Source organism: Denticeps clupeoides, chromosome 9, assembly GCF_900700375.1.
Source record: "Denticeps clupeoides chromosome 9, fDenClu1.1, whole genome shotgun sequence".
In the NCBI taxonomy this organism is placed as follows: domain Eukaryota; kingdom Metazoa; phylum Chordata; class Actinopteri; order Clupeiformes; family Denticipitidae; genus Denticeps; species Denticeps clupeoides.
The window spans coordinates 3,204,894-3,231,831 of record NC_041715.1 but is presented as its reverse complement, the minus strand read 5'-3'; the positions used below and the strand labels follow the sequence as shown (position 1 = coordinate 3,231,831).

General features: G+C 44.7%; 1 protein-coding gene across 1 annotated transcript in view; it reads right to left on the bottom strand.

Moving 5' to 3' along the window:
* LOC114796783 (macrophage mannose receptor 1-like) overlaps positions 1 to 20,349 on the bottom strand; it is a 34,465-nt gene extending 14,116 nt beyond the window's left edge. Inside the window, exons 1-8 of the mRNA XM_028991274.1 lie at positions 20,258 to 20,349; positions 11,145 to 11,549; positions 10,682 to 11,011; positions 10,218 to 10,594; positions 2,809 to 2,989; positions 2,292 to 2,696; positions 1,829 to 2,158; positions 1,378 to 1,741 (exon numbers count right to left, since the gene is read on the bottom strand). Of these exons, the coding sequence (XP_028847107.1) occupies positions 1,378 to 1,741; positions 1,829 to 2,158; positions 2,292 to 2,696; positions 2,809 to 2,989; positions 10,218 to 10,594; positions 10,682 to 11,011; positions 11,145 to 11,549; positions 20,258 to 20,294 (2,429 nt within the window). The 5' untranslated portion in view covers positions 20,295 to 20,349. The remainder of the gene's footprint in view (positions 1 to 1,377; positions 1,742 to 1,828; positions 2,159 to 2,291; positions 2,697 to 2,808; positions 2,990 to 10,217; positions 10,595 to 10,681; positions 11,012 to 11,144; positions 11,550 to 20,257) is intronic.
* Positions 20,350 to 26,938: the final 6,589 nt, after the last annotated feature.

Below are 26,938 nucleotides of genomic sequence, written 5' to 3'. Positions count from 1 at the left end.
CCCATTACCGCAGTTTCGGCGTAGGGACGAGACCTGTAGCTGCTCCTCGACATAAATCGCTGGTTGTCGGAGTGGTGTCCAAAAAATAAAGTGGGTTTTATTAATAACTGGCCAATATTTAGGGGGAAACCTGGTCTTTTCCATTGATTATTATTTATAGACCCCCTGGACCTTATTCCGAGTTTGTTAGTGAATTTACAGATTTTGTCTCCAGCTTAGTTGTATCTGTGGATAAAGCCCGAATTGTTGGCGACTTTAACGTCCACTGTGATAAATAAACACTGGACTACACTCTGGACTTCTCCAACCCTACAACTGTAGGACTCTCCTAGAGGTTTTTTTTTGTGTGGAGTTTTTCCTTTTGTGCAGAAGGGTCAAGTGTGGGGGTGTCAACTGTAGGGCCTGTCAAAGCCCATTGAGACATACTGTATGTGATTTTGGGCGATATAAGAAATAAATGTTGTTATCTTTGACCTGACATAATCCAGCGCTAAAGGCGCCCGGGGAGCAGTGTGTGGGGACGGTACCTCTGTGGCAACTTGGAAGTTTGGGATTCGACCCGGCAACCTTCTGATTATGGGTCAGTTTCCTTACCTGTTAGGCCACCAACTGTGTGGGTTGGAGGAGGGCGGGTTCCCTTGGTTCCCTTGAGCCTTGGTTCCTCTCAAGGTTTCTTCTATGTTTTCAGGGAGTTTTCACCACTGGCTGTTCACTAGGGGCCTTGAGCTGCTGTTCTAATGTGGAGCTCTTTGTACCAACGTACATTGTAAAAAGCGGCGTATAAATAAAGATTGATTGATTGATTTAAGTTTGGTGACGATAATACCATGGTGGCTCTTACCTACAGACTATAAACAACCAGCTCTCCTTCTCAGCTCACATCTCCAACCTTTCTGACTCATGTTGATTCCTTCTTTACATTGTTTGGCGCTTTTCCCATCAATTCCTGAACAGATTGTCTGCTCTGCTGTCTGGTGTGTCTGTGTGGACCTGTCTCTGTGTCTCTGTATCTCTGTGTCTCTGTATCTCTGTGTCCCTGTATCTCTGTATCTTGTGTTTGCATGGTGTCCCTCACCCACACAAATTAGACCAGGAGGAAATAAACAAGACCGATGTGAGTTTTTAAATTTATTGAAAGTGTTGGACTTTTCTGAAAGTCACTGGTACAGAACAGCTGATGCTGAGAAACACGTGAAGAAGGAAAGTAGAGGAGATGATTTCCACTCAGGTTTAGTCAGATCACACTTGATAAATATATAAAGGAGTTTATAGATGTTGTATTAAAGACCACACCCTGCTTAACAGCAAACCCAGAAACCACCACAGCACACATCATGTCCTACAGAAATCTAATGTTGGCTCTAGATGTTCAATTACTTGATGCAGACGAAGTTGAGCTTAGTGTCCTCAGACAGACTGACCCACTTCTGTTCTTCTCCAGCCTGCTGGGCGCCGGTGCTCCAGACCCTCCTGCCCCCTTCATCTCTGCACCAGCCCGTCCCGTTACCTGTGGACCAGGACTGGTAGCAGGTGGAATCTCCACTCACCCAGAACCAGAAGCCCAGAGTGCAGCTGTAGCGCAGACCCATCCAGACATAAGGAGTGGAGGCTTCTCCCGCCATCTCCCACACCCAGCGTTGGACCATCTCTGAAGCGACTGACACCAGGTCCACATGGTTCTGTCTGCAGTACATCAGAGCCTCCTTCCAGGTCTTATTCTCACGGACCAGGACCAGATTATCTGGAGGAGACCAGGTACAGGAACAGAGAAGATCTTACAGACAGACCAGGTGAACTCTGTATGAAGGTTCTAGAGTTTATATCTCACCTTGGTAACAGATAAAAGGAAACTGAGCACCACAATCTGTGTCCATCCATGTTCCTCCCTGACTGATATCAGCTACAGCACAACTCGCTTTATTATTAAGAGGACGTCCTGCTGTCCAGTTCCTGTATGTAGAACTATTCTGGTCTGACCACACCCAGTCTCTGTGCAGACCAATCCAAGTATTGTCTCTCAACAGACTTGTGACGTTTTGATTGTCTTCACTGCTCCTGATGATGGCCAGGTCTGTGTAGTGCTGTCTGCAGTAGATCTGAGCTTCTGTCCAGTTTCTTCCGGTGGAGTTAATGACATAAATGCCACCAGCGTTGTTCTCTGTGAGGAACATAGTTGCAGTTTTCAGATACATTCATTATATGCTGCCATCATTACAGGAACAGTAGAGAAGCTCCAGATAGTCACACCTCTCTCTTCTCCCTCAGCTTTATTAATTCAATGATTTTCTTACCTTGATAGCAGACAGTTTGATATGATTTCTGACATCCGTCATCATTCCAGCTGCCTACAGTATTTATCATTACACAGGCCTCCTTTATTTCTGTAGTAATCGGTGTAACAGCATTATCAGGCTGACCGAGACTCCAGTTTCTGAATCCTGTATCTGCATGACTGTAGGAATTGTTGTCCTGTATGGACCATCTCCATGTGTCCCCATAGTAAAGTCCAATCCAGACTGGACCTTTATAACCCTGCTGTACAGTGATGTCCACCATCATCATCATGTCCTCTGTGTCCTCAACAGTGGCCAGGTCAGTGTAATTCCCCCTGCAGTAGCTCTGGGCTTCAGTCCAGGTCATACTCTCATTCACAAAGTGATACTGGAGACCTGCACATGGACAAAGTCTGCAGGCACCTGTGATGAAAAGCACTACAGTTAAGGGACCATGATCTGTATTCAGACACAAGAAGAGTTAAAAGGTTCGTTAATGTGAGTTTAGAAGATGCCCTTAGAGAACAATAGTTACCTGTGAATAGTAGTACAGTGTAGATGAAGTTCTCCATTTCAGAAACCAGACAGAATATGAACGCTGACAGTGATGGATTATACAAACCAGTCCAGTTCTGAACGGCAAAATAACTGAAGATCTGAGCGGAAGCTTCTGGGTCTAAATACCTCATCAGTTCCTGCTGCATCTTTAGCTGCTCCTGTATGCAAATATCAACCAAGTGATGTTTCTCTGAATCATTTCCTTGAACTTGTTTTATCTGGAGATCACCTGTACCATAAATGACTGTGTCCTATATTCTGCAGCGCTTCTTCTGCTTCCCCTGTCTGCCTAGCCTTGTCTGCATGTGTTCCATATGGATCCAGCCTTTACACAGACATACAACATTGTGTCCCCCTCCTCCTGGGACTGGCTCCGAACCATTCACAGGCCTCTCAGAATTCACCTCAGAATCGTGTGAAAAGAATGTTGAAGAATGAATGAAAAAGAATAGATTTTGGACTGTATGGTTGTTTGCAGATAACTTTGTGCTTAGGAGGGTACCACTCAGGGTCACACAAGGGACTCCGGCCCGTTCCCCCAGAATGGGGAAAGCTGGACCCAAAAGTATTCAAATCCTGCCCCAAACTTCTGATCAATGGTCCACTCCATGTCCAGAGAGGGGATTAATTCAAATTCAAATTCAAATTCAAATTTTATTTGTCACATACACAGCCATACACGCTATGATATGCAGTGAAATGCTTTAGTGACCGCTACAGACCACAGTATTGCAAATATTGCAAGTATTTCAGTGAACCAATATGCAAATATTGCAAATATAACCAAATATTACACCTTTATGTCCTTAACCTAAAACATAAAATATGTGTGACAGGTACGGTGAAGGTGTGCAAATGAGTAAAGTGTAAGTAAAAAGTAAAAGATTTGTGCAAGAGTAAGAGTTTGTGCAAGTATTCTGGGGGGTTGAGTCCAGAAGTGATTGAAAGTGAAGGTGCTGAAGTGTATTGGAGTTCTGTGTTGTGGTTGAAGCTCGTATAGCCTGCGGGAAGAATCTCCTCCTCATTCTCTCTGTGTTGGATTTCAGGGAGCGAAAGCGCTTCCCTGATCGCAGCAGAGTGAACAGTCCATTGTTGGGGTGGCTGAGGTCCTTCACTATCTTCATGGCCCTGCTCCAGCACCACTTGCTGTAGATTGATTGACGGTCAGGGAGCTTGGTACAGATGATGCGTTCAGCTGATCGAACCACCCTCTGTAGGGCTCGCCTGTCCTGCATGGTGTTGTTCCCGAACCAGGTTGTTCCCATCAGGATGCTCTCTATGGTGCAGGAGTAGAAGTTCCTGAGCATCTTGGAGGGCAGTCTAAAGTCTCTCAGGTGTCTGAGGTGGTAGAGACGCTGCCGGGCCTTTTCCACCACGGTGTTGATGTGACAGGACCATGACAGGTCCTGCGTGATGTTAACTCCGAGATATCGGAAGCTGTCCACTCTCTCCACTGGGCTCCTGTTGATGACAGGGGTCTGGTAGGTCCCCTCCTGCTTTGTACTGAAGTCCACTAAAAACTCCTTTGTCTTGCTGACGTTCAGGTGGAGATTGTTCCTCTGGCACCAGTTCACCAGATTTCCAACCTCCTCCAGGTAGGCCGTCTCCTCGTTGTCAGAGATCAGACCCACCACGACGGTGTCATCAACAAACTTGATGATGATGGTGGTGGAGTTAGTAGTGGCTGCACAGTCGTATGTGTACAGGGAGTACAGCAGGGGGCTCAGAACACAGCCCTGGGGGGCATCAGTGCCGAGGGTGATGGAGGCTGAGACATGTCAGCTCATCCTTACTGCCTGTGGTCTCCCAGTTAGGAAGTTGGAGATCCACTGACAGACCTGAGTCCCTGGTGCTCCAGCTTGGTTTTAAGTGTGGATGCTGGACTTTTCCATAAAACTGTCCTTCATCCTGCTGCTACTTCTGTCTCTCATGACTATATTTTTGCACTAATTAATAACTAATGAATACCGCATGCAACTTTGTGCTTGTGCACATTAAACTGCAGTTTTAGTTTTGTCAGCTGTCCAGACCTGCACTGTCTAATCTGTCCTTTACACACGTTTTTTTTTGTGCTACATCATGGTCCAGAAAGAACATCATCTCCTTTCACACTGTAATGTACTGTACTCAGTTGTCCACTATACTGATAATGCAGCACTGGCTTCAGTTTAAACTGCACAGTCTGTAGGGTCTGGTGTTATATAAATTATATAAAAGATAAAGTTCAATAAAACAAGCACTGACATGAAAGATGTTTCTCTGTGATTCCTGGAAAGATTATTTGCATCGTGTCCCTCAATTTAGACCAGGATTAGACCAGGAGGAAATAAACGAGACCGATGTTAGTTTGTAAATTTATTGAAAGTGTTCCATTCCTGGGCACCACCATTTCCCAGGACCTGAAGTGGGAGACCAACATCTCCTCCATCCTCAAAAAGACCCAGCAGAGGATGTACTTCCTGAGGCAACTGGGGAAGTACAGTCTTCCACAGGAGCTGCTGATCCAGTTCTACACTGCGGTCATTGAGTCTGTCCTGTGCTCCTCCATCACCGCCTGGTATGGAGCAGCCACTAAACAGGACAGGATCAGACTGCAGCGGACTGTACAGACAGCAGAAAGGATCACCGGTGCCCCCCTGCCCTCCATCCAGGACCTGTACCCCTCCAGATCCAGGAAAAGGGCAGGGAACATAATCTCAGACCCCTCACACCCTGGTCACAGGCTCTTTGACCTGCTGCCCTCTGGCAGACGTTATAGAAGCCTGCAGACCAGGACCAGCTTCTTCCCCCACGCCATCTCCCTCCTAAACAGCTGATACTGTAAATCACCTCCATCATTGCACAATGCACTTTCTGTACACTTTGTATATAGGATTTAGTTTTTTGCCTATTTATTTCAGTAGATATAGTTATTTATAAACAGCACAAACAAATTCCACAACTTGTACAATAACACTTACACACATCCTTGCACATTGTTGTTGTTGTTTTTCTACTCTGTACTTGAGAGACACCATCTACCGGAATCAAATTCCTTGTATGTGCTTGCATTTACTTGGCCAATAAATACGATTCTGATTCTGATTAACCTCTTTTCTGAAAGTCACTGGTACAGAACAGCTGATGCTGAGAAACATGTGAAGAAGGAAAGTAGAGGAGATGATCTCCACTCAGGTTTAGTCAGATCTCACTTGATAAATATATAAAGGAGTTTATAGATGTTGTATTAAAGACCACGCCCTGCTTAACAGCAAACCCAGAAACCACCACAGCACACATCATGTCCTACAGAAAAATAATGTTGGCTCTAGATGTTCTACTGCTTGGTGCAGATGGTCCAGTTCTGAACGGCAAAATAATTGAGGATCTGCGTGGAAGCTTCTGTGTGTCAGGATTGACTGCACCTGGAGACATCACCTGTGCCCAATCTGGACAGCTTTTAAAAAGCCCTGTGGTTCCGCCCATCAGTGGTGGCGACATTTATGTGAAGTCTCTTTGGACCTCGCAACTGTTCGTTTTGGATGTGAGATCTGGCAGTCGCCACACGCCTGCGGGCTAGTTTTTGTTCTCCTCATTATTTCCCCTGTTTTCAGCCATGGCGGCGTGTTTCTTTACTGTTTAAATAAATCATTGTTTCCCATAATGTCCCGTCTCTGCGCTGACGTGACGCTGGGTCTAAATACTCATCAGTTCCTGCCGCATCTTTAGCTGCCCCTGTATGCAAATATCAACCAAACTGCTACACAAATGAACAAATAAAGATAAGATTAAAAACGTACCGATACAGTCAAGCTTTTACTCAGTTCAAGTTCTATTGTCATTTCAGCCACATACGTGTCAGACGGTACAGAGTGAAACGAAACAAAGTTTCAATGGAACCTGGTGCTACATGGAACATTTAAACAACGTTACATACTGAAAGTGCACGTGTGCGACAAACAAACTACACAAAGTGTAAAAACATGGGGCACAGGCAGTGCAAGAGTAACAGAACAAAAAAAAAAAGAGTGAAACCAGTCATGAAGGTGCAGAGTAACAATGTGCAAATGCTGCTGTAATAAAAATGTAATATAGATATGTTCTGAACACATGAGTGTCTTCAGAGTGGAAAGTTCCTGAGTGTTCAGGTTTTAAAATTCAAATTTTATTTGTCACATACACAATTATACACGTGTCACGGGTGGGCTGGACATGGCGGTGAAGGAGGACGCATTCGCACGATCACAGGACAGGGGTTTAATACAAACTACACGAGACAGGGGAACATGAACACGCACAATGACCCGACGGCGAACAGACACGAACAGGATAGTTTTATACAATTATATAAATAAACAGGTGAACACGATCAGGGAACATTACACAAGACGAACATGAAACTCCGGTCCAGACTCCGGATCCGGAGTAACCCCTGCCCGTCCGGATCATGACAACACGGTATGATATGCAGTCAAATGCTTTAGCGACTGATTTAAGTAAACAATGAACCAATATGCAAATATTTAAAACATAACCAAATATTGTGACAGGGATGTGACAGGACCATAACAGGTCCTGCGTGATGTGAACACCGAGGTAACGGAAGCTGTCCACTCTCTCCACTGGGCTCCTGTTGATGACAGGTCTCTGGTAGGTCCTCTCCTGCTTGGTACTGAAGTCCACTATTAACTTCAGGTGGAGATTGTTCTTCTGGCACCAGTTCACCAGATTTCCTACCTCCTCCAGGTAGGCCATCTCGTTGTTGTCAGAGATCAGACCCACCACGACGGTGCTGTCAGCAAACTTGATGATGGTGGTGGAGTTTGTAATGGCTGTGTGATGGTGTGTGATGGCCTGTGGGATGAAGCTTCCCAGTATACTCTCGGTACACTTCTGAGGAAGCTCTCAGTACACTTCCCAGTACGCTTCCCAGTACGCTTCCCAGTACACTCCCAGTACGCTCCCAGTACGCTCCCAGTACACTTACCAGTACGCTTCCCAGTACGCTTCCCAGTACGCTTCCCAGTACGCTCCCAGTAGTCCCTTTGTTTGACCGGAGCAGGTTTATTTGTTGTCCACTATGTATGCAAAGCCACAGCTGGAAAAAGGACATCGTTTTATTACAGATAAATTTATTTTTATTACGCAAATTTAAAAGTGCTGATGTAGCGGTTCTTCTTCTGCGTTGTGTAATTTTTTGATTTCGTTTCTTGAACCGCAATGACGAGCCGACACCCAAGAGATTTTCCGTGCAAAGTGTATTCTGTATATAAGCAAGGTCGCGTCACAAACTGCGTCTCTCTGCACCTTTCTCTACAATATACAGTAATAACAGAACATAAAAAAATATTCACAAAATAACACACATGCAAAATATTCCGAATATGTACATAAATTAAAATAGAAGAAATAAATTTTTACACACAAACCCCACGCACCTCTCACAGCTCATGCCATGTGTCTAAGAGAACTAAACCGGGTCTCCAACCCACTAACCCAAGGGCACGGCCGCATCCAACCACTTTTCGGGGGGTGATCAAAGTTTTAGAACCCACATAACTTTTTATAATAATCATAACTTGAACAAACAAAAATACAGAAACATATTTAACATAACCAGAAACATTAACACATTTTAACATTCTTCAATTGAACAAACACCCTGATTGTCGTTATAATTCCCTCACCCACATCAGAATACAGGTAAACAAAATAAAAGTCTTTAGAAAATAACACACAAAATAAAAGACACAAAAAAAGAAGAAATACATTTATAAATCTAGTGTAACCATTTAACTCCGGCACACTGACAAAAAATATTTTTCCGATCTCCTCCAGGTAGGCAGTCTCGTCGTTGTCAGAGATCAGACCCAGACCCTGGCAAAAAACAACCGCAGGAACTCCAGTACAGCGATTCACGTCGGCGCCCACGACGTCCGGCTACGCCAGTCGGAAACAACCAAAGATCATTTTATAGAGAAAAAAAAAAAAAGATCATTTTATAGAGATGCTTGAACTGGCTAAAACGATGTTGGATAAAGTAATCTGCTCTGGCCCATTACCGCAGTTTCGGCGTAGCGACGAGACCTGTAGCTGCTCCTCGACATAAATCGCTGGTTGTCGGAGTGGTGTCCAAAAAATAAAGTGGGTTCTATTAATAACTGGCCAATATTTAGGGGGAAACCTGGTCTTTTCCATTGATTATTATTTATAGACCCCCTGGACCTTATTCCGAGTTTGTTAGTGAATTTACAGATTTTGTCTCCAGCTTAGTTGTATCTGTGGATAAAGCCCGAATTGCCGGTGACTTTAACGTCCACTGTGATAAATAAACACTGGTCTACACTCTGGACTTCTCCAACCCTACAACTGTAGGACTCTCCTAGAGGTTTTTTTTTGTGTGGAGTTTTTCCTTTTGTGCAGAAGGGTCAAGTGTGGGGGGTGTCAACTGTAGGGCCTGTCAAAGCCCATTAAGACATACTGTATGTGATTTTGGGCGATATAAGAAATAAATGTTGTTATCTTTGACCTGACATAATCCAGCGCTAAAGGCACCCGGGGAGCAGTGTGTGGGGACGGTACCTCTGTGGCAACTTGGAAGTTTGGGATTCGACCCGGCAACCTTCTGATTATGGGTCAGTTTCCTTACCTGTTAGGCCACCAACTGTGTGGGTTGGAGGAGGGCGGGTTCCCTTGGTTCGCTTGAGCCTTGGTTCCTCTCAAGGTTTCTTCTATGTTTTCAGGGAGTTTTCACCACTGGCTGTTCACTAGGGGCCTTGAGCTGCTGTTCTAATGTGGAGCTCTTTGTACCAACGTACATTGTAAAAAGCGGCGTATAAATAAAGATTGATTGATTGATTTAAGTTTGGTGACGATAATACCATGGTGGCTCTTACCTACAGACAATAAACAACCAGCTCTCCTTCTCAGCTCACATCTCCAACCTTTCCGACTCATGTTGATTCCTTCTTTACATTGTTTGGCGCTTTTCCCGTCAATTCCTGAACAGATTGTCTGCTCTGCTGTCTGGTGTGTCTGTGTGGACCTGTCTCTGTGTCTCTGTATCTCTGTGTCCCTGTATCTCTGCATCTTGCATTTGCATGGTGTCCCTCACCCACACAAATTAGACCAGGAGGAAATAAACAAGACCGATGTGAGTTTTTAAATTTATTGAAAGTGTTGGACTTTTCTGAAAGTCACTGGTACAGAACAGCTGATGCTGAGAAACACGTGAAGAAGGAAAGTAGATGAGATGATCTCCACTCAGGTTTAGTCAGATCTCACTCATTTGCTAAATATATACAGGAGTTTATATATGTTGTATTAAAGACCACACCCTGCTTAACAGCAAACCCAGAAACCTCCACAGCACACATCATGTCCTACAGAAATCTAATGTTGGCTCTAGATGTTCAATGTCTTGATGCAGATGAAGTTGAGCTTAGTGTCCTCACACATACTGACCCACTTCTGTTCTCCTCCAGCCTGCTGGGCGCCAGTGCTCCAGACCCTCCTGCCCCCTTCATCTCTGCACCAGCCCGTCCCGTTACCTGTGGACCAGGACTGGTAGCAGGTGGAATCTCCACTCACCCAGAACCAGAAGCCCAGAGTGCAGCTGTAGCGCAGACCCATCCAGACATAAGGAGTGGAGGCTTCTCCCGCCATCTCCCTCACCCAGCGCTGGACCATCTCTGAAGCGACTGACACCAGGTCCACATGGTTCTGTCTGCAGTACATCAGAGCCTCCTTCCAGGTCTTATTCTCACGGACCAGGACCAGATTATCTGGAGGAGACCAGGTACAGGAACAGAGAAAATCTTACAGACAGACCAGGTGATCTCTGTATGAAGGTTCTAGAGTTTATATCTCACCTTGGTAACAGATAAAAGGAAACCGAGCACCACAATCTGTGCCCATCCATGTTCCTCCCTGACTGATATCAGCTACAGCACAACTCGCTTTATTATTAAGAAGACGTCCTGCTGTCCAGTTCCTGTATGTAGAATTATTCTGGTCTGACCACACCCAGTCTCTGTGCAGACCAATCCAAGTATTGTCTTTCAACTGACTTGTGAGGTTTTGATTGTCTTCACTGTTCCTGATGATGGCCAGGTCTGTGTAGTGCTGTCTGCAGTAGATCTGAGCTTCTGTACAGTTTCTTCCGGTGGAGTTAATGACATAAATCCCACCAGCGTTGTTCTCTGTGAGGAACATAGTTGCAGTTTTCAGATACATTCATTATATGCTGCCATCATTACAGGAACAGTAGAGAAGCTCCAGATAGTCACACATCTCTCTTCTCCCTCAGCTTTATTAATTCAGAGATTTTCTTACCTTGATAGCAGACAGTTGGATATTTTGTCGAACATCCGGCATCATTCCAGCTGCCTGCAGTATTTATCATTACACAGGCCTCCTTTATTTCTGTAGTAATCGGTGTTCCAGCATTATCAGGCTGAGTCTGACTCCAGTTTCTGAATCCTGTATCTGCATGACTGTAGGAGTTGTTGTCCTGTATGGACCATCTCCATGTGTCCCCATAGTAAAGTCCAATCCAGACTAGACCTTTATAACCCTGCTGTGCAGTGATGTCCACCATCATCATCATGTCCTCTGTGTCCTCAACAGTTGCCAGGTCAGTGTAATTCCCCCTGCAGTAGCTCTGGGCTTCAGTCCAGTTCATACTCTCATTCACAAAGTGATACTGGACACCTGCACATGGACAAAGTCTGCAGGCGCCTGTGATGAAAAGCACTACAGTTAAGGGACCATGATCTGTATTCAGACACAAGAAGAGTTAAAAAGTCTGTTAATGTGAGTTTAGAAGATGCCCTCAGAGAACAATAGTTACCTGTGAATAGTAGTATAGTGTAGATGAAGTTCTCCATTTCAGAAACCAGACAGAATATGAACGCTGACAGTGATGGATTATAAGAACCAGTCCAGTTCTGAACGGCAAAATAACTGAAGATCTGAGCGGAAGCTTCTGGGTCTAAATACTCATCAGTTCCTGCTGCATCTTTAGCTGCTCCTGTATGCAAATATCAACCAAGTGATGTTTCTCTGAATCATTTCCTTGAACTTGTTTTATCTGGAGATCACCTGTACCATAAATGACTGTGTCCTATGTTCTGCAGCACTTCTTCTGCTTCCCCTGTCTGCCTAGCCTTGTCTGCATGTGTTCCATATGGATCCAGTCTTGACACAGACATACGACATTGTGTCCCCCTCCTCCTGGGACTGGCTCCAGACCATTCACAGGCCTCTCAGAATTCACCTCAGAATCGTATGAAAAGAATATTGAAGAATGAATGAAAAAGAATAGATTTTGGACTGTATGGTTGTTTGCAGATAACTTTGTGCTTAGGAGGGTACCACTCAGGGTCACACAAGGGACTCCGGCTCGTTCCCCCAGAATGGGGAAGGCTGCACCCAAAAGTATTCAAATCCTGCCCCAAACTTCTGATCAATGGTCCACTCCATGTCCAGAGAGGGGATTAATTCAAATTCAAATTCAAATTCAAATTTTATTTGTCACATACACAGCCATACACGCTATGATATGCAGTGAAATGCTTTAGTGACCGCTACAGACCACAGTATTGCAAATATTGCAAGTATTTCAGTGAACCAATATGCAAATATTGCAAATATAACCAAATATTACACCTTTATGTCCTTAACCTAAAACATAAAATATGTGTAACAGGTATGGTGAAGGTGTGCAAATGAGTAAAGTGTAAGTAAAAAGTAAAAGATTTGTGCAAGAGTAAGAGTTTGTGCAAGTATTCTGGGGGGTTGAGTCCAGAAGTGATTGAAAGTGAAGGTGCTGAAGTGTATTGGAGTTCTGTGTTGTGGTTGAAGCTCGTATAGCCTGCGGGAAGAATCTCCTCCTCATTCTCTCTGTGTTGGATTTCAGGGAGCGAAAGCGCTTCCCTGATCGCAGCAGAGTGAACAGTCCATTGTTGGGGTGGCTGAGGTCCTTCACTATCTTCATGGCCCTGGTACAGCACCACTTGCTGTAGATAGATTGACGGTCAGGGAGCTTGGTACAGATGATGCGTTCAGCTGATCGAACCACCCTCTGTAGGGCTTGCCTGTCCTGCATGGTGTTGTTCCCGAACCAGGTTGAGATGTTTCCCATCAGGATGCTCTCTATGGTGCAGGAGTAGAAGTTCCTGAGCATCTTGGAGGGCAGTCTGAAGTCTCTCAGGCGTCTGAGGTGGTAGAGACGCTGCCGGGCCTTTTCCACCACGGTGTTGATGTGACAGGACCTTGAAAGGTCCTGCGTGATGTTAACTCCGAGATATCGGAAGCTGTCCACTCTCTCCACTGGGCTCCTGTTGATGACAGGGGTCTGGTAGGTCCCCTCCTGCTTTGTACTGAAGTCCACTAAAAACTCCTTTGTCTTGCTGACGTTCAGGTGGAGATATGTCAGCTCATCCTTACTGCCTGTGGTCTCCCAGTTAGGAAGTTGGAGATCCACTGACAGACCTGAGTCCCTGGTGCTCCAGCTTGGTTGTAAGTGTGGATGCTGGACTTTTCCATAAAACTGTCCTTCATCCTGCTGCTACTTCTGTCTCTCATGACTATATTTTTGCACTAATTAATAACTAATGAATACCGCATGCAACTTTGTGCTTGTGTACATTAAACTGCACTGATATTATTCACATGTCTGCAGTTTTAGTTTTGTCAGCTGTCCAGACCTGCACTGTCTAATCTGTCCTTTACACACGTTTTTTTTTGTGCTACATCATGGTCCAGAAAGAACATCATCTCCTTTCACACTGTAATGTACTGTACTCAGTTGTCCACTATACTGATAATGCAGCACTGGCTTCAGTTTAAACTGCACAGTCTGTAGGGTCTGGTGTTGTATAAATTATATAAAAGATAAAGTTCAATAAAACAAGCACTGACATGAAAGATGTTTCTCTGTGATTCCTGGAAAGATTATTTGCATCGTGTCCCTCAATTTAGACCAGGATTAGACCAGGAGGAAATAAACGAGACCGATGTTAGTTTGTAAATTTATTGAAAGTGTTCCATTCCTGGGCACCACCATTTCCCAGGACCTGAAGTGGGAGACCAACATCTCCTCCATCCTCAAAAAGACCCAGCAGAGGATGTACTTCCTGAGGCAACTGGGGAAGTACAGTCTTCCACAGGAGCTGCTGATCCAGTTCTACACTGCGGTCATTGAGTCTGTCCTGTGCTCCTCCATCACCGCCTGGTATGGAGCAGCCACTAAACAGGACAGGATCAGACTGCAGCGGACTGTACAGACAGCAGAAAGGATCACTGGTGCCCCCCTGCCCTCCATCCAGGACCTGTACCTCTCCAGATCCAGGAAAAGGGCAGGGAACATAATCTCAGACCCCTCACACCCTGGTCACAGGCTCTTTGACCTGCTGCCCTCTGGCAGACGTTATAGAAGCCTGCAGACCAGGACCAGCTTCTTCCCCCTCGCCATCTCCCTCCTAAACAGCTGATACTGCAAATCACCTCCATCATTGCACACTGCACTTTATGTTCACTTTGTATATAGGATTTAGTTTTTTGCCTATTTATTTCAGTAGATATAGTTATTTATAAAACAGCACAAACAAATTCCACAACTTGTACAATAACACTTACACACGTCCTTGCACATTGTTGTTGTTGTTTTTCTACTCTGTACTTGAGAGACACCATCTACCGGAATCAAATTCCTTGTATGTGCTTGCATTTACTTGGCCAATAAATACGATTCTGATTCTGATTAACCTCTTTTCTGAAAGTCACTGGTACAGAACAGCTGATGCTGAGAAACACGTGAAGAAGGAAAGTAGAGGAGATGATCTCCACTCAGGTTTAGTCAGATCTCACTTGATAAATATATAAAGGAGTTTATAGATGTTGTATTAAAGACCACACCCTGCTTAACAGCAAACCCAGAAACCACCACAGCACACATCATGTCCTACAGAAAAATAATGTTGGCTCTAGATGTTCTACTGCTTGGTGCAGATGGTCCAGTTCTGAACGGCAAAATAATTGAGGATCTGCGTGGAAGCTTCTGTGTGTCAGGATTGACTGCACCTGGAGACATCACCTGTGCCCAATCTGGACAGCTTTTAAAAAGCCCTGTGGTTCCGCCCATCAGTGGTGGCGACATTTATGTGAAGTCTTTTTGGACCTCGCAACTGTTCATTTTGGCGGTGAGATCTGGCAGTTGCCACACGCCTGCGGGCTAGTTTTTGTTCTCCTCATTATTTCCCCTGTTTTCGGCCATGGCGGCGTGTTTCTTTACTGTTTAAATAAATCATTGTTTCCCATAATGTCCCGTCTCTGCGCTGACGTGACGCTGGGTCTAAATACTCATCAGTTCCTGCCGCATCTTTAGCTGCCCCTGTATGCAAATATCAACCAAACTGCTACACAAATGAACAAATAAAGATAAGATTAAAAAACGTACCGATACAGTCAAGCTTTTACTCAGTTCAAGTTCGATTGTCATTTCAGCCACATACGTGTTAGACGGTACAGAGTGAAACGAAACAAAGTTTCAATGGATCCTGGTGCTACATGGAACATTTAAACAACGTTACATACTGAAAGTGCACGTGTGCGACAAACAAACTACACAAAGTGTAAAAACATGGGGCACAGGCAGTGCAAGAGTAACAGAACAACAAAAAAAAGAGTGAAACCAGTCATGAAGGTGCAGAGTAACAATGTGCAAATGCTGCTGTAATAAAAATGTAATATAGATATGTTCTGAACACATGAGTGTCTTCAGAGTGGAAAGTTCCTGAGGTTTCAGGTTTTAAAATTCAAATTTTATTTGTCACATACACAATTATACACGTGTCACGGGTGGGCTGGACATGGCGGTGAAGGAGGACGCATTCGCACGATCACAGGACAGGGGTTTAATACAAATTTCACAAGACAGGGGAACATGAACACGCACAATGGCCCGACGGCGAACAGACACGAACAGGATAGTTTTATACAATTATATAAATAAACAGGTGAACACGATCAGGGAACATTACACAAGACGAACATGAAACTCCGGTCCAGACTCCGGATCCGGAGTAACCCCTGCCGGTCCGAATCATGACAACACGGTATGATATGCAGTCAAATGCTTTAGCGACTGATTTAAGTAAACAATGAACCAATATGCAAATATTTAAAACATAACCAAATATTGTGACAGGGATGTGACAGGACCATAACAGGTCCTGCGTGATGTGAACACCGAGGTAACGGAAGCTGTCCACTCTCTCCACTGGGCTCCTGTTGATGACAGGTCTCTGGTAGGTCCTCTCCTGCTTGGTACTGAAGTCCACTATTAACTTCAGGTGGAGATTGTTCTTCTGGCACCAGTTCACCAGATTTCCTACCTCCTCCAGGTAGGCCATCTCGTTGTTGTCAGAGATCAGACCCACCACGACGGTGCTGTCAGCAAACTTGATGATGGTGGTGGAGTTTGTAATGGCTGTGTGATGGCCTGTGGGATGAAGCTTCCCAGTATACTCTCGGTACACTTCTGAGGAAGCTCTCAGTACACTTCCTAGTACACTTCCCAGTACGCTCCCAGTACGCTCCCAGTAGTCCCTTTGTTTGACTGGAGCAGGTTTATTTGTTGTCCACTATGTATGCAAAGCCACAGCTGGAAAAAGGACATCGTTTTATTACAGATAAATTTATTTTTATTACGCAAATTTAAAAGTGCTGATGTAGCGGTTCTTCTTCTGCGTTGTGTAATTTTTTGATTTCGTTTCTTGAACCGCAATGACGAGCCGACACCCAAGAGATTTTCCGTGCAAAGTGTATTCTGTATATAAGCAAGGTCGCGTCACAACATCGCGTAACAAACTGCGTCTCTCTGCACCTCTCTCTACAATATACAGTAATAACAGAACATAAAAAAAATATTCACAAAATAACACACATGCAAAATATTCCGAATATGTACATAAATTAAAATAGAAGAAATAACTTTTTACACACAAACCCCACGCACCTCTCACAGCTCACGCCATGTGTCTAAGAGAACTAAACCGGGTCTCCAACCCACTAACCCAAGGGCACGGCCGCATCCAACCACTTTTCGGGGGTGATCAAAGTTTTAGAACCCACATAACTTTTTATAATAATCATAAATTGAACAAACAAAAATACAGAAACATATTTAACATAACCAGAAACATTAACACATTTTAACATTCTACAATTGAACAAACACCCTGATTGTCGTTATAATTCCCTCACCCACATCAGAATACAGGTAAACAAAATAAAAGTCTTTAGAAAATAAGACACAAAATAAAAGACACAAAAAAAGAAGAAATACATTTATAAATCTAGTGTAACCATTTAACTCCGGCACACTGACAAAAAATATTTTTCCGATCTCCTCCAGGTAGGCAGTCTCGTCGTTGTCAGAGATCAGACCCAGACCCTGGCAAAAAAACAACCGCAGGAACTCCAGTACAGCGATTCACGTCGGCGCCCACGACGTCCGGCTACGCCAGTCGGAAACAACCAAAGATCATTTTATAGAGAAAAAAAAAAAAGATCATTTTATAGAGATGCTTGAACTGGCTAAAACGATGTTGGATAAAGTAATCTGCTCTGGCCCATTACCGCAGTTTCGGCGTAGCGACGAGACCTGTAGCTGCTCCTCGACATAAATCGCTGGTTGTCGGAGTGGTGTCCAAAAAATTAAGTGGGTTTTGTTAATAACTGGCCAATATTTAGGGGGAAACCTGGTCTTTTCCATTGATTATTATTTATAGACCCCCTGGACCTTATTCCGAGTTTGTTAGTGAATTTACAGATTTTGTCTCCAGCTTAGTTGTATCTGTGGATAAAGCCCGAATTGCCGGTGACTTTAACGTCCACTGTGATAAATAAACACTGGACTACACTCTGGACTTCTCCAACCCTACAACTGTAGGACTCTCCTAGAGGTTTTTTTTGTGTGGAGTTTTTCCTTTTGTGCAGAAGGGTCAAGTGTGGGGGTGTCAACTGTAGGGCCTGTCAAAGCCCATTGAGACATACTGTATGTGATTTTGGGCGATATAAGAAATAAATGTTGTTATCTTTGACCTGACATAATCCAGCGCTAAAGGCGCCCGGGGAGCAGTGTGTGGGGACGGTACCTCTGTGGCAACTTGGAAGTTTGGGATTCGACCCGGCAACCTTCTGATTATGGGTCAGTTTCCTTACCTGTTAGGCCACCAACTGTGTGGGTTGGAGGAGGGCGGGTTCCCTTGGTTCCCTTGAGCCTTGGTTCCTCTCAAGGTTTCTTCTATGTTTTCAGGGAGTTTTCACCACTGGCTGTTCACTAGGGGCCTTGAGCTGCTGTTCTAATGTGGAGCTCTTTGTACCAACGTACATTGTAAAAAGCGGCGTATAAATAAAGATTGATTGATTGATTTAAGTTTGGTGACGATAATACCATGGTGGCTCTTACCTACAGACTATAAACAACCAGCTCTCCTTCTCAGCTCACATCTTCAATCTTTCCGACTCATGTTGATTCCTTCTTTACATTGTTTGGCGCTTTTCCCGTCAATTCCTGAACAGATTGTCTGCTCTGCTGTCTGGTGTGTCTGTGTGGACCTGTCTCTGTATCTCTGTATCTCTGTGTCTCTGTATCTCTGTGTCCCTGTATCTCTGCATCTTGCATTTGCATGGTGTCCCTCACCCACACAAATTAGACCAGGAGGAAATAAACAAGACCGATGTGAGTTTTTAAATTTATTGAAAGTGTTGGACTTTTCTGAAAGTCACTGGTACAGAACAGCTGATGCTGAGAAACACGTGAAGAAGGAAAGTAGAGGAGATGATCTCCACTCAGGTTTAGTCAGATCTCACTTGCTAAATATATACAGGAAATTATAGATGTTGTATTAAAGACTACACCCTGCTTAACAGCAAACCCAGAAACCTCCACAGCACACATCATGTCCTACAGAAATCTAATGTTGACTCTAGATGTTCTATTACTTGATGCAGATGAAGTTGAGCTTAGTGTCCTCAGACAGACTGACCCACTTCTGTTCTCCTCCAGCCTGCTGGGCGCCGGTGCTCCAGACCCTCCTGCCCCCTTCATCTCTGCACCAGCCCGTCCCGTTACCTGTGGACCAGGACTGGTAGCAGGTGGAATCTCCACTCACCCAGAACCAGAAGCCCAGAGTGCAGCTGTAGCGCAGACCCATCCAGACATAAGGAGTGGAGGCTTCTCCCGCCATCTCCCTCACCCAGCGCTGGACCTTCTCTGAAGCGACTGACACCAGGTCCACATGGTTCTGTCTGCAGTACATCAGAGCCTCCTTCCAGGTCTTATTCTCACGGACCAGGACCAGATTATCTGGAGGAGACCAGGTACAGGAACAGAGAAGATCTTACAGTCAGACCAGGTGAACTCTGTATGAAGGTTCTAGAGTTCATATCTCACCTTGGTAACAGATAAAAGGAAACTGAGCACCACAATCTTTGTCCATCCATGTTCCTCCCTGACTGATATCAGCTACAGCACAACTCGCTTTATTATTAAGAGGAAGTCCTGCTGTCCAGCTCCTGTATGTAGAATTATTCTGGTCTGACCACACCCAGTCTCTGTACAGACCAATCCAAGTATTGCCTGTCGACTGACGTGTGACATTTTGATTGTCTTCACTGTTCCTGATGATGGCCAGGTCTGTGTAGTGCTGTCTGCAGTAGATCTGAGCTTCTGTCCAGGTTCTTCCGGTGGAGTTAATGACATAAATGCCACCAGCGTTGTTCTCTGTGAGGAACATAGTTGCAGTTTTCAGATACATTCATTATATGCTGCCATCATTACAGGAACAGTAGAGAAGCTCCAGATAGTCACACATCTCTCTTCTCCCTCAGCTTTATTAATTCAGCGATTTTCTTACCTTGATAGCAGACAGTTGGATATGATGTTGAACATCCGGCATCATTCCAGCTGCCTTCATTATTTATCATTACACAGGCCTCCTTTATTTCTGTAGTAATCAGTGTTCCAGCATTATCAGGCTGCCTGAGTTCAGGCTGAGTCTGACTCCAGTTTCTGAATCCTGTATCTGCATGACTGTAGGAGTTGTTGTCCTGTATGGACCATCTCCATGTGTCCCCATAGTAAAGTCCAATCCAGACTAGACCTTTATAACCCTGCTGTGCAGTGATGTCCACCATCATCATCATGTCCTCTGTGTCCTCAACAGTTGCCAGGTCAGTGTAATTCCCCCTGCAGTAGCTCTGGGCTTCAGTCCAGTTCATACTCTCATTCACAAAGTGATACTGGACACCTGCACATGGACAAAGTCTGCAGGCACCTGTGATGAAAAGCACTACAGTTAAGGGACCATGATGTGTGTTCAGACACAAGAAGTCCGTTAATGTGAGTTTAGAAGATGCCCTCAGAGAACAATAGTTACCTGTGAATAGTAGTACAGTGTAGATGAAGTTCTCCATTTCAGAAACCAGCCAGAATATGAACACTGACAGTGATGGATTATAAGAACCAGTCCAGTTCTGAACGCCAAAATAATTGAAGAGCTGAGCGGAAGCTTCTGGGTCTACATACTCATAATTTGCGTATATATTTTTAGCTGCTCCTGTATGCAAATACCAACCTGCTACACAAATGAACAAATAAAGGCGTCTTTGTCATTTTCTGTCATGTGATGTTTCTCTGAATCAACCCTGGAGGATATTTCCACAAAACAGACTTTCAGTTGGAATGATCTTGTTTTCTTGTGGAGATTCTCCTGGTTCTTCTTGAATCAGGTCCTCAAGTTAGTGTCCCCATGTTACAGAAGGTATACCATACACTCAGAAGTCTGTGGACATGTCCCCTTTAGACTAATATGATCTTGTTGAACTTCCCCTTCCACGCCATCCTGGTTATCAACCCGGACCTGTTCCTATTGTCTCGTGTTTTACATTTACAGCATTTACCAGACGCCCTTATACAGAGCAACTTACAATCAGTAGTTACAGGGACAGTCCCTCTGAAGACACTCAGGGTTAATGATGGTAGTAAGTGGGGTTTGAACCCACTAGGCAACTTCCAGCCAGATTTTGGCGCTAATGTCATTTCTGAAGCCCAGAGAAGCTCTTCCAGTTTATTATAAACGTGCTCAGTGGGTTTTGAATCACCATGTTGTACAGGTTCGGTGGGCAAACTGTCCCGACACAAGGAAAGCGGAGGACTGACAAACAAACATACAGGAATCTACTTTGGGTAAAAGGGGAAGTGGAGACGGGAGAGGCAAGGCTTCTGGATATTGGCCTGCACAGCCCTCAGTCCCAGTGTTCCAGTGTGTTCACACCATATAAAACAATTTAAGATTAAAGCAAAATAAAATGGTATCAAAGCAAATATTTGCGGAATTTATTTTAATAAACTAAATAATAAATTAAACCAATAAAGTGCAGAGGGTGTTGGTTCCCTGTGTGGCAGCAACCATCACACTCATACACTTTGACAATGACAGGACAACAACATCACTGTTCGTGGAACACTGTCACTCCTTTAATGGATGGATGGATTGTAATCATGCAGGGGCTGAGCGTTTTTACACAAACTTTCCATAATTGTCGTTTAAAATATCAGGGCATTTATTTTCCTTACATTTATCTCCCTAGAAGATAGCATGAAGCCAAAGTTTAAAAAATGGCCCAAAAGTCACTTTCGTCTCCAGGCGCTGCCTTGTGTTAATTTGCCTAAAGAACGGTGCTCCAGCAGCATAACATCATTTACTCTTGAACGTCAGCAGCTGACGGGTGAGGTTCCGCCCCCAACCTGCAGGTGGCAGCATGGCACTGTGGTGTTAATGACAGATTGTTCATGTTCGCATTTACTGCATTTATCAGACGTTTTTCAGACGACATTTATAAGTGGGGTTTGAACTTGGGACTTTGTGGTCTTCTGGTTTTTAGGCGAATGTCAAACCCCAAGACTTCAGATCAGATCGTGTGAGATGTTAAAATCCTGGACTCTGCAGAGCAACATGTAACACACAAAAACATCACACGTGAGACTTTATTTATGCTCTGAGGTACGGTCCACCATTCTAATCTTTGATACTCAGCGAACCTGAAGCCTCCTGGATTTACAGACTGCAGTGTTTTCCAACCCTGGTACTGGAGGAGCTTCTAGCAAAACGTCTTCCCTCCAACCTCTGACCTTTATTAGACTCGGGTTCCTAATGGCCTAATAATGAGTTGTCAGGCAGTGAAGTCACGTGGGTTGGAACAAAAACCTACTGGCAGACATTCCTCCAGGAACAACGTTGGGAAGCACTGATCTACCGTGTGTGTGTTTGAACAGCACACACATAGTGACCTCACAACAGTGTGCACACGCAGATTTCACTCTACAACAGATCAGGTCGCCACGGCGCAGGTACGTCCCTTATGAATGACGTCATTTCCTGTGGTCGGCTGCTTGTGTCAGCAAGTTTCATCCATCTTAAGAGAAAAGAACCGAAGAAGAAACCGTTCTTATGTGTTCGGGAGAAGACCGTGTGTGTGTGTGTGTGTAAGAAAAGTTGGTGTTGATTATATACCATTTTAAATCATTTCAGACAGGACTGGATTTGAAATTCATTACGATGTTTCAGATATTGCAGAACGATCACACAAACACACACACACACACACACACACACAAAAAGACAGACAAACAAACAGGACCTGCTGTAGTCTTTTCCTACTGCTACATTTGTGTTAAAAATGGGTGTGTGTGAGTGTGAATAATGTTACCACGGTAAGGAAGAGTATAGGTGTGTATGTGTCACGCTGCTTTAACTATAATAATAACAACGAAGTGTGTGCGTATGGAGGCCATTCCACTAAAGTTATATTGCAAATATAACCATTGTAAGTCGCTTTGGATAAAAGCGTCTGCCAAATAAAGTAAAGTAAATATTACACCTTTATGTCTTTAACCTAAAACATAAAATATGTGTAACAGGTAGGGTGAAGGTGTACAAATGAGTAAAGTGTAAGTAAAAAGTAAAAGATTTGTGCAAGAGTAAGAGTTTGTGCAAGTATTCTGGGGGGTTGAGTCCAGAAGTGATTGAAAGTGAAGGTGCTGAAGTGTATTGGAGTTCTGTGTTGTGGTTGAAGCTCGTATAGCCTGCGGGAAGAATCTCCTCCTCATTCTCTCTGTGTTGGACTTCAGGGAGCGAAAGCGCTTCCCTGATCGCAGCAGAGTGAACAGTCCATTGTTGGGGTGGCTGAGGTCCTTCACTATCTTCATGGCCCTGGTACAGCACCACTTGCTGTAGATAGATTGACGGTCAGGGAGCTTGGTACAGATGATGCGTTCAGCTGATCGAACCACCCTCTGTAGGGCTCGCCTGTCCTGCATGGTGTTGTTCCCGAACCAGGTTGAGATGTTTCCCATCAGGATGCTCTCTATGGTGCAGGAGTAGAAGTTCCTGAGCATCTTGGAGGGCAGTCTGAAGTCTCTCAGGCGTCTGAGGTGGTAGAGACGCTGCCGGGCCTTTTCCACCACGGTGTTGATGTGACAGGACCTTGAAAGGTCCTGCGTGATGTTAACTCCGAGATATCGGAAGCTGTCCACTCTCTCCACTGTGCTCCTGTTGATGTAGGTCCCCTCCTGCTTTGTACTGAAGTCCACTAAAAACTCCTTTGTCTTGCTGACGTTCAGGTGGAGATTGTTCCTCTGGCACCAGTTCACCAGATTTCCAACCTCCTCCAGGTAGGCCGTCTCGTCGTTGTCAGAGATCAGACCCACCACGACAGTGTCGTCAGCAAACTTGATGATGGTGGTGGAGTTAGTAGTGGCTGCACAGTCGTATGTGTACAGGGAGTACAGCAGGGGGCTCAGAACACAGCCCTGGGGGGCATCAGTGCCGAGGGTGATGGAGGCTGAGACATGTCAGCTCATCCTTACTGCCTGTGGTCTCCCAGTTAGGAAGTTGGAGATCCACTGACAGACCTGAGTCCCTGGTGCTCCAGCTTGGTTTTAAGTGTGGATGCTGGACTTTTCCATAAAACTGTCCTTCATCCTGCTGCTACTTCTGTCTCTCATGACTATATTTTTGCAGTAATTAATAACTAATGAATACCGCATGCAACTTTGTGCTTGTGTACATTAAACTGCACTGATATTATTCACATGTCTGCAGTTTTAGTTTTGTTAGCTGTCCAGACCTGCACTGTCTAATCTGTCCTTTACACACGTGTTTTTTTGTGCTACATCATGGTCCAGAAAGAACATCATCTCCTTTCACACTGTAATGTACTGTACTCAGTTGTCCACTATACTGATAATGCAGCACTGGCTTCAGTTTAAACTGCACAGTCTGTAGGGTCTGGTGTTATATAAATTATATAAAAGATAAAGTTCAATAAAACAAGCACTGACATGAAAGATGTTTCTCTGTGATTCCTGGAAAGATTATTTGCATCGTGTCCCTCAATTTAGACCAGGATTAGACCAGGAGGAAATAAACGAGACCGATGTTAGTTTGTAAATTTATTGAAAGTGTTCCATTCCTGGGCACCACCATTTCCCAGGACCTGAAGTGGGAGACCAACATCTCCTCCATCCTCAAAAAGACCCAGCAGAGGATGTACTTCCTGAGGCAACTGGGGAAGTACAGTCTTCCACAGGAGCTGCTGATCCAGTTCTACACTGCGGACATTGAGTCTGTCCTGTGCTCCTCCATCACCGCCTGGTATGGAGCAGCCACTAAACAGGACAGGATCAGACTGCAGCGGACTGTACAGACAGCAGAAAGGATCACCGGTGCCCCCCTGCCCTCCATCCAGGACCTGTACCTCTCCAGATCCAGGAAAAGGGCAGGGAACATCATCTCAGACCCCTCACACCCTGGTCACAGGCTCTTTGACCTGCTGCCCTCTGGCAGACGTTATAGAAGCCTGCAGACCAGCCGACACAGGACCAGCTTCTTCCCCCTCGCCATCTCCCTCCTAAACAGCTGATACTGTAAATCACCTCCATCATTGCACAATGCACTTTCTGTACACTTTGTATATAGGATTTAGTTTTTTGCCTATTTATTTCAGTAGATATAGTTATTTATAAACAGCACAAACAAATTCCACAACTTGTACAATAACACTTACACACATCCTTGCACATTGTTGTTGTTGTTTTTCTACTCTGTACTTGAGAGACACCATCTACCGGAATCAAATTCCTTGTATGTGCTTGCATTTACTTGGCCAATAAATACGATTCTGATTCTAATTACCTCTTTTCTGAAAGTCACTGGTACAGAACAGCTGATGCTGAGAAACACGTGAAGAAGGAAAGTAGAGGAGATGATCTCCACTCAGGTTTAGTCAGATCTCACTTGATAAATATATAAAGGAGTTTGTAGATGTTGTATTAAAGACCACACCCTGCTTAACAGCAAACCCAGAAACCACCACAGCACACATCATGTCCTACAGAAAAATAATGTTGGCTCTAGATATTCTACTGCTTGGTGCAGATGGTCCAGTTCTGAACGGCAAAATAATTGAGGATCTGCGCGGAAGCTTCTGTGTGTCAGGATTGACTGCACCTGGAGACATCACCTGTGCCCAATCTGGACAGCTTTTAAAAAGCCCTGTGGTTCCGCCCATCAGTGGCGGCGACATTTATGTGAAGTCTTTTTGGACCTCGCAACTGTTCATTTTGGCGGTGAGATCTGGCAGTCACCACACGCCTGCGGGCTAGTTTTTGTTCTCACCATTATTTCCCCTGTTTTCGGCCATGGCGGCGTGTTTCTTTACTGTTTAAATAAATCATTGTTTCCCATAATGTCCCGACGTGACGCTGGGTCTAAATACTCATCAGTTCCTGCTGCATCTTTAGCTGCCCCTGTATGCAAATATCAACCAACCTGCTACACAAATAAAGATAAAATAAAAACGTACCGATACAGTCAAGCTTTTACTCAGTTCAAGTTCAATTGTCATTTCAGCCACATACGTGTCAGACGGTACAGAGTGAAACGAAACAAAAGTTTCAATGGAACCTGGTGCTACATGGAACATTTAAACAACGTTACATACTGAAAGTGCACGTGTGCGACAAACAAACTACACAAAGTGTAAAAACATGGGGCACAGGCAGTGCAAGAGTAACAGAACAAAAAAAAAAAAAAAAAAAAAGAGTGAAACCAGTCATGAAGGTGCAGAGTAACAATGTGCAAATGCTGCTGTAATAAAAATGTAATATAGATATGTTCTGAACACATGAGTGTCTTCAGAGTGGAAAGTTCCTGAGTGTTCAGGTTTTAAAATTCAAATTTTATTTGTCACATACACAATTATACACGTGTCACGAGTGGGCTGGACATGGCAGTGAAGGAGGACGCATTCGCACGATCACAGGACAGGGGTTTAATACAAACTTCACAAGACAGGGGAACATGAACACGCACAATGGCCCGACGGCGAACAGACACGAACAGGATAGTTTTATACAATTATATAAATAAACAGGTGAACACGATCAGGGAACATTACACAAGACGAACATGAAACTCCGGTCCAGACTCCGGATCCGGAGTAACCCGCCGAGCTCCCCCACCACCTGGGCACCGCACACCGGTCCGCGCTCAGAACCGCTGCTCCCCCCTCAGCGAGGCGTCCGCTGGGTCCTACAGTCCACCGGTTCTGGTCATTATGGCGACTCTATAGTTAGAAACGTGAGCGAATAAAACCCGGTGTTTTCCTGGAGCCAGAGCGCCCGACAAATTTAAAAGCGCTGACATAAAGTAATCTGCTCTGGCCCATTACCGCAGTTTCGGCGTAGCGACGAGACCTGTAGCTGCTCCTCGACATAAATCGCTGGTTGTCGGAGTGGTGTCCAAAAAATAAAGTGGGTTTTATTAATATTTAGGGGGAATCCTGGTCTTTTTGGGCGAGACGGCATCCACCCCAACTGGGCGGGCACCACTCAGTTGTCAAAAAATTTGGCACATAGTCTTAGAACCAAAAACCAAAACTGACTCGCCAGAGCCGAGACCAGGCAGCAGACAGACCGGCTAAACCGAGCGTCTGTTATTTGCGTAGAGCCGCCACCCAGCGTGTATTATATTGACACTGTGTCTGTACCTCGCTCT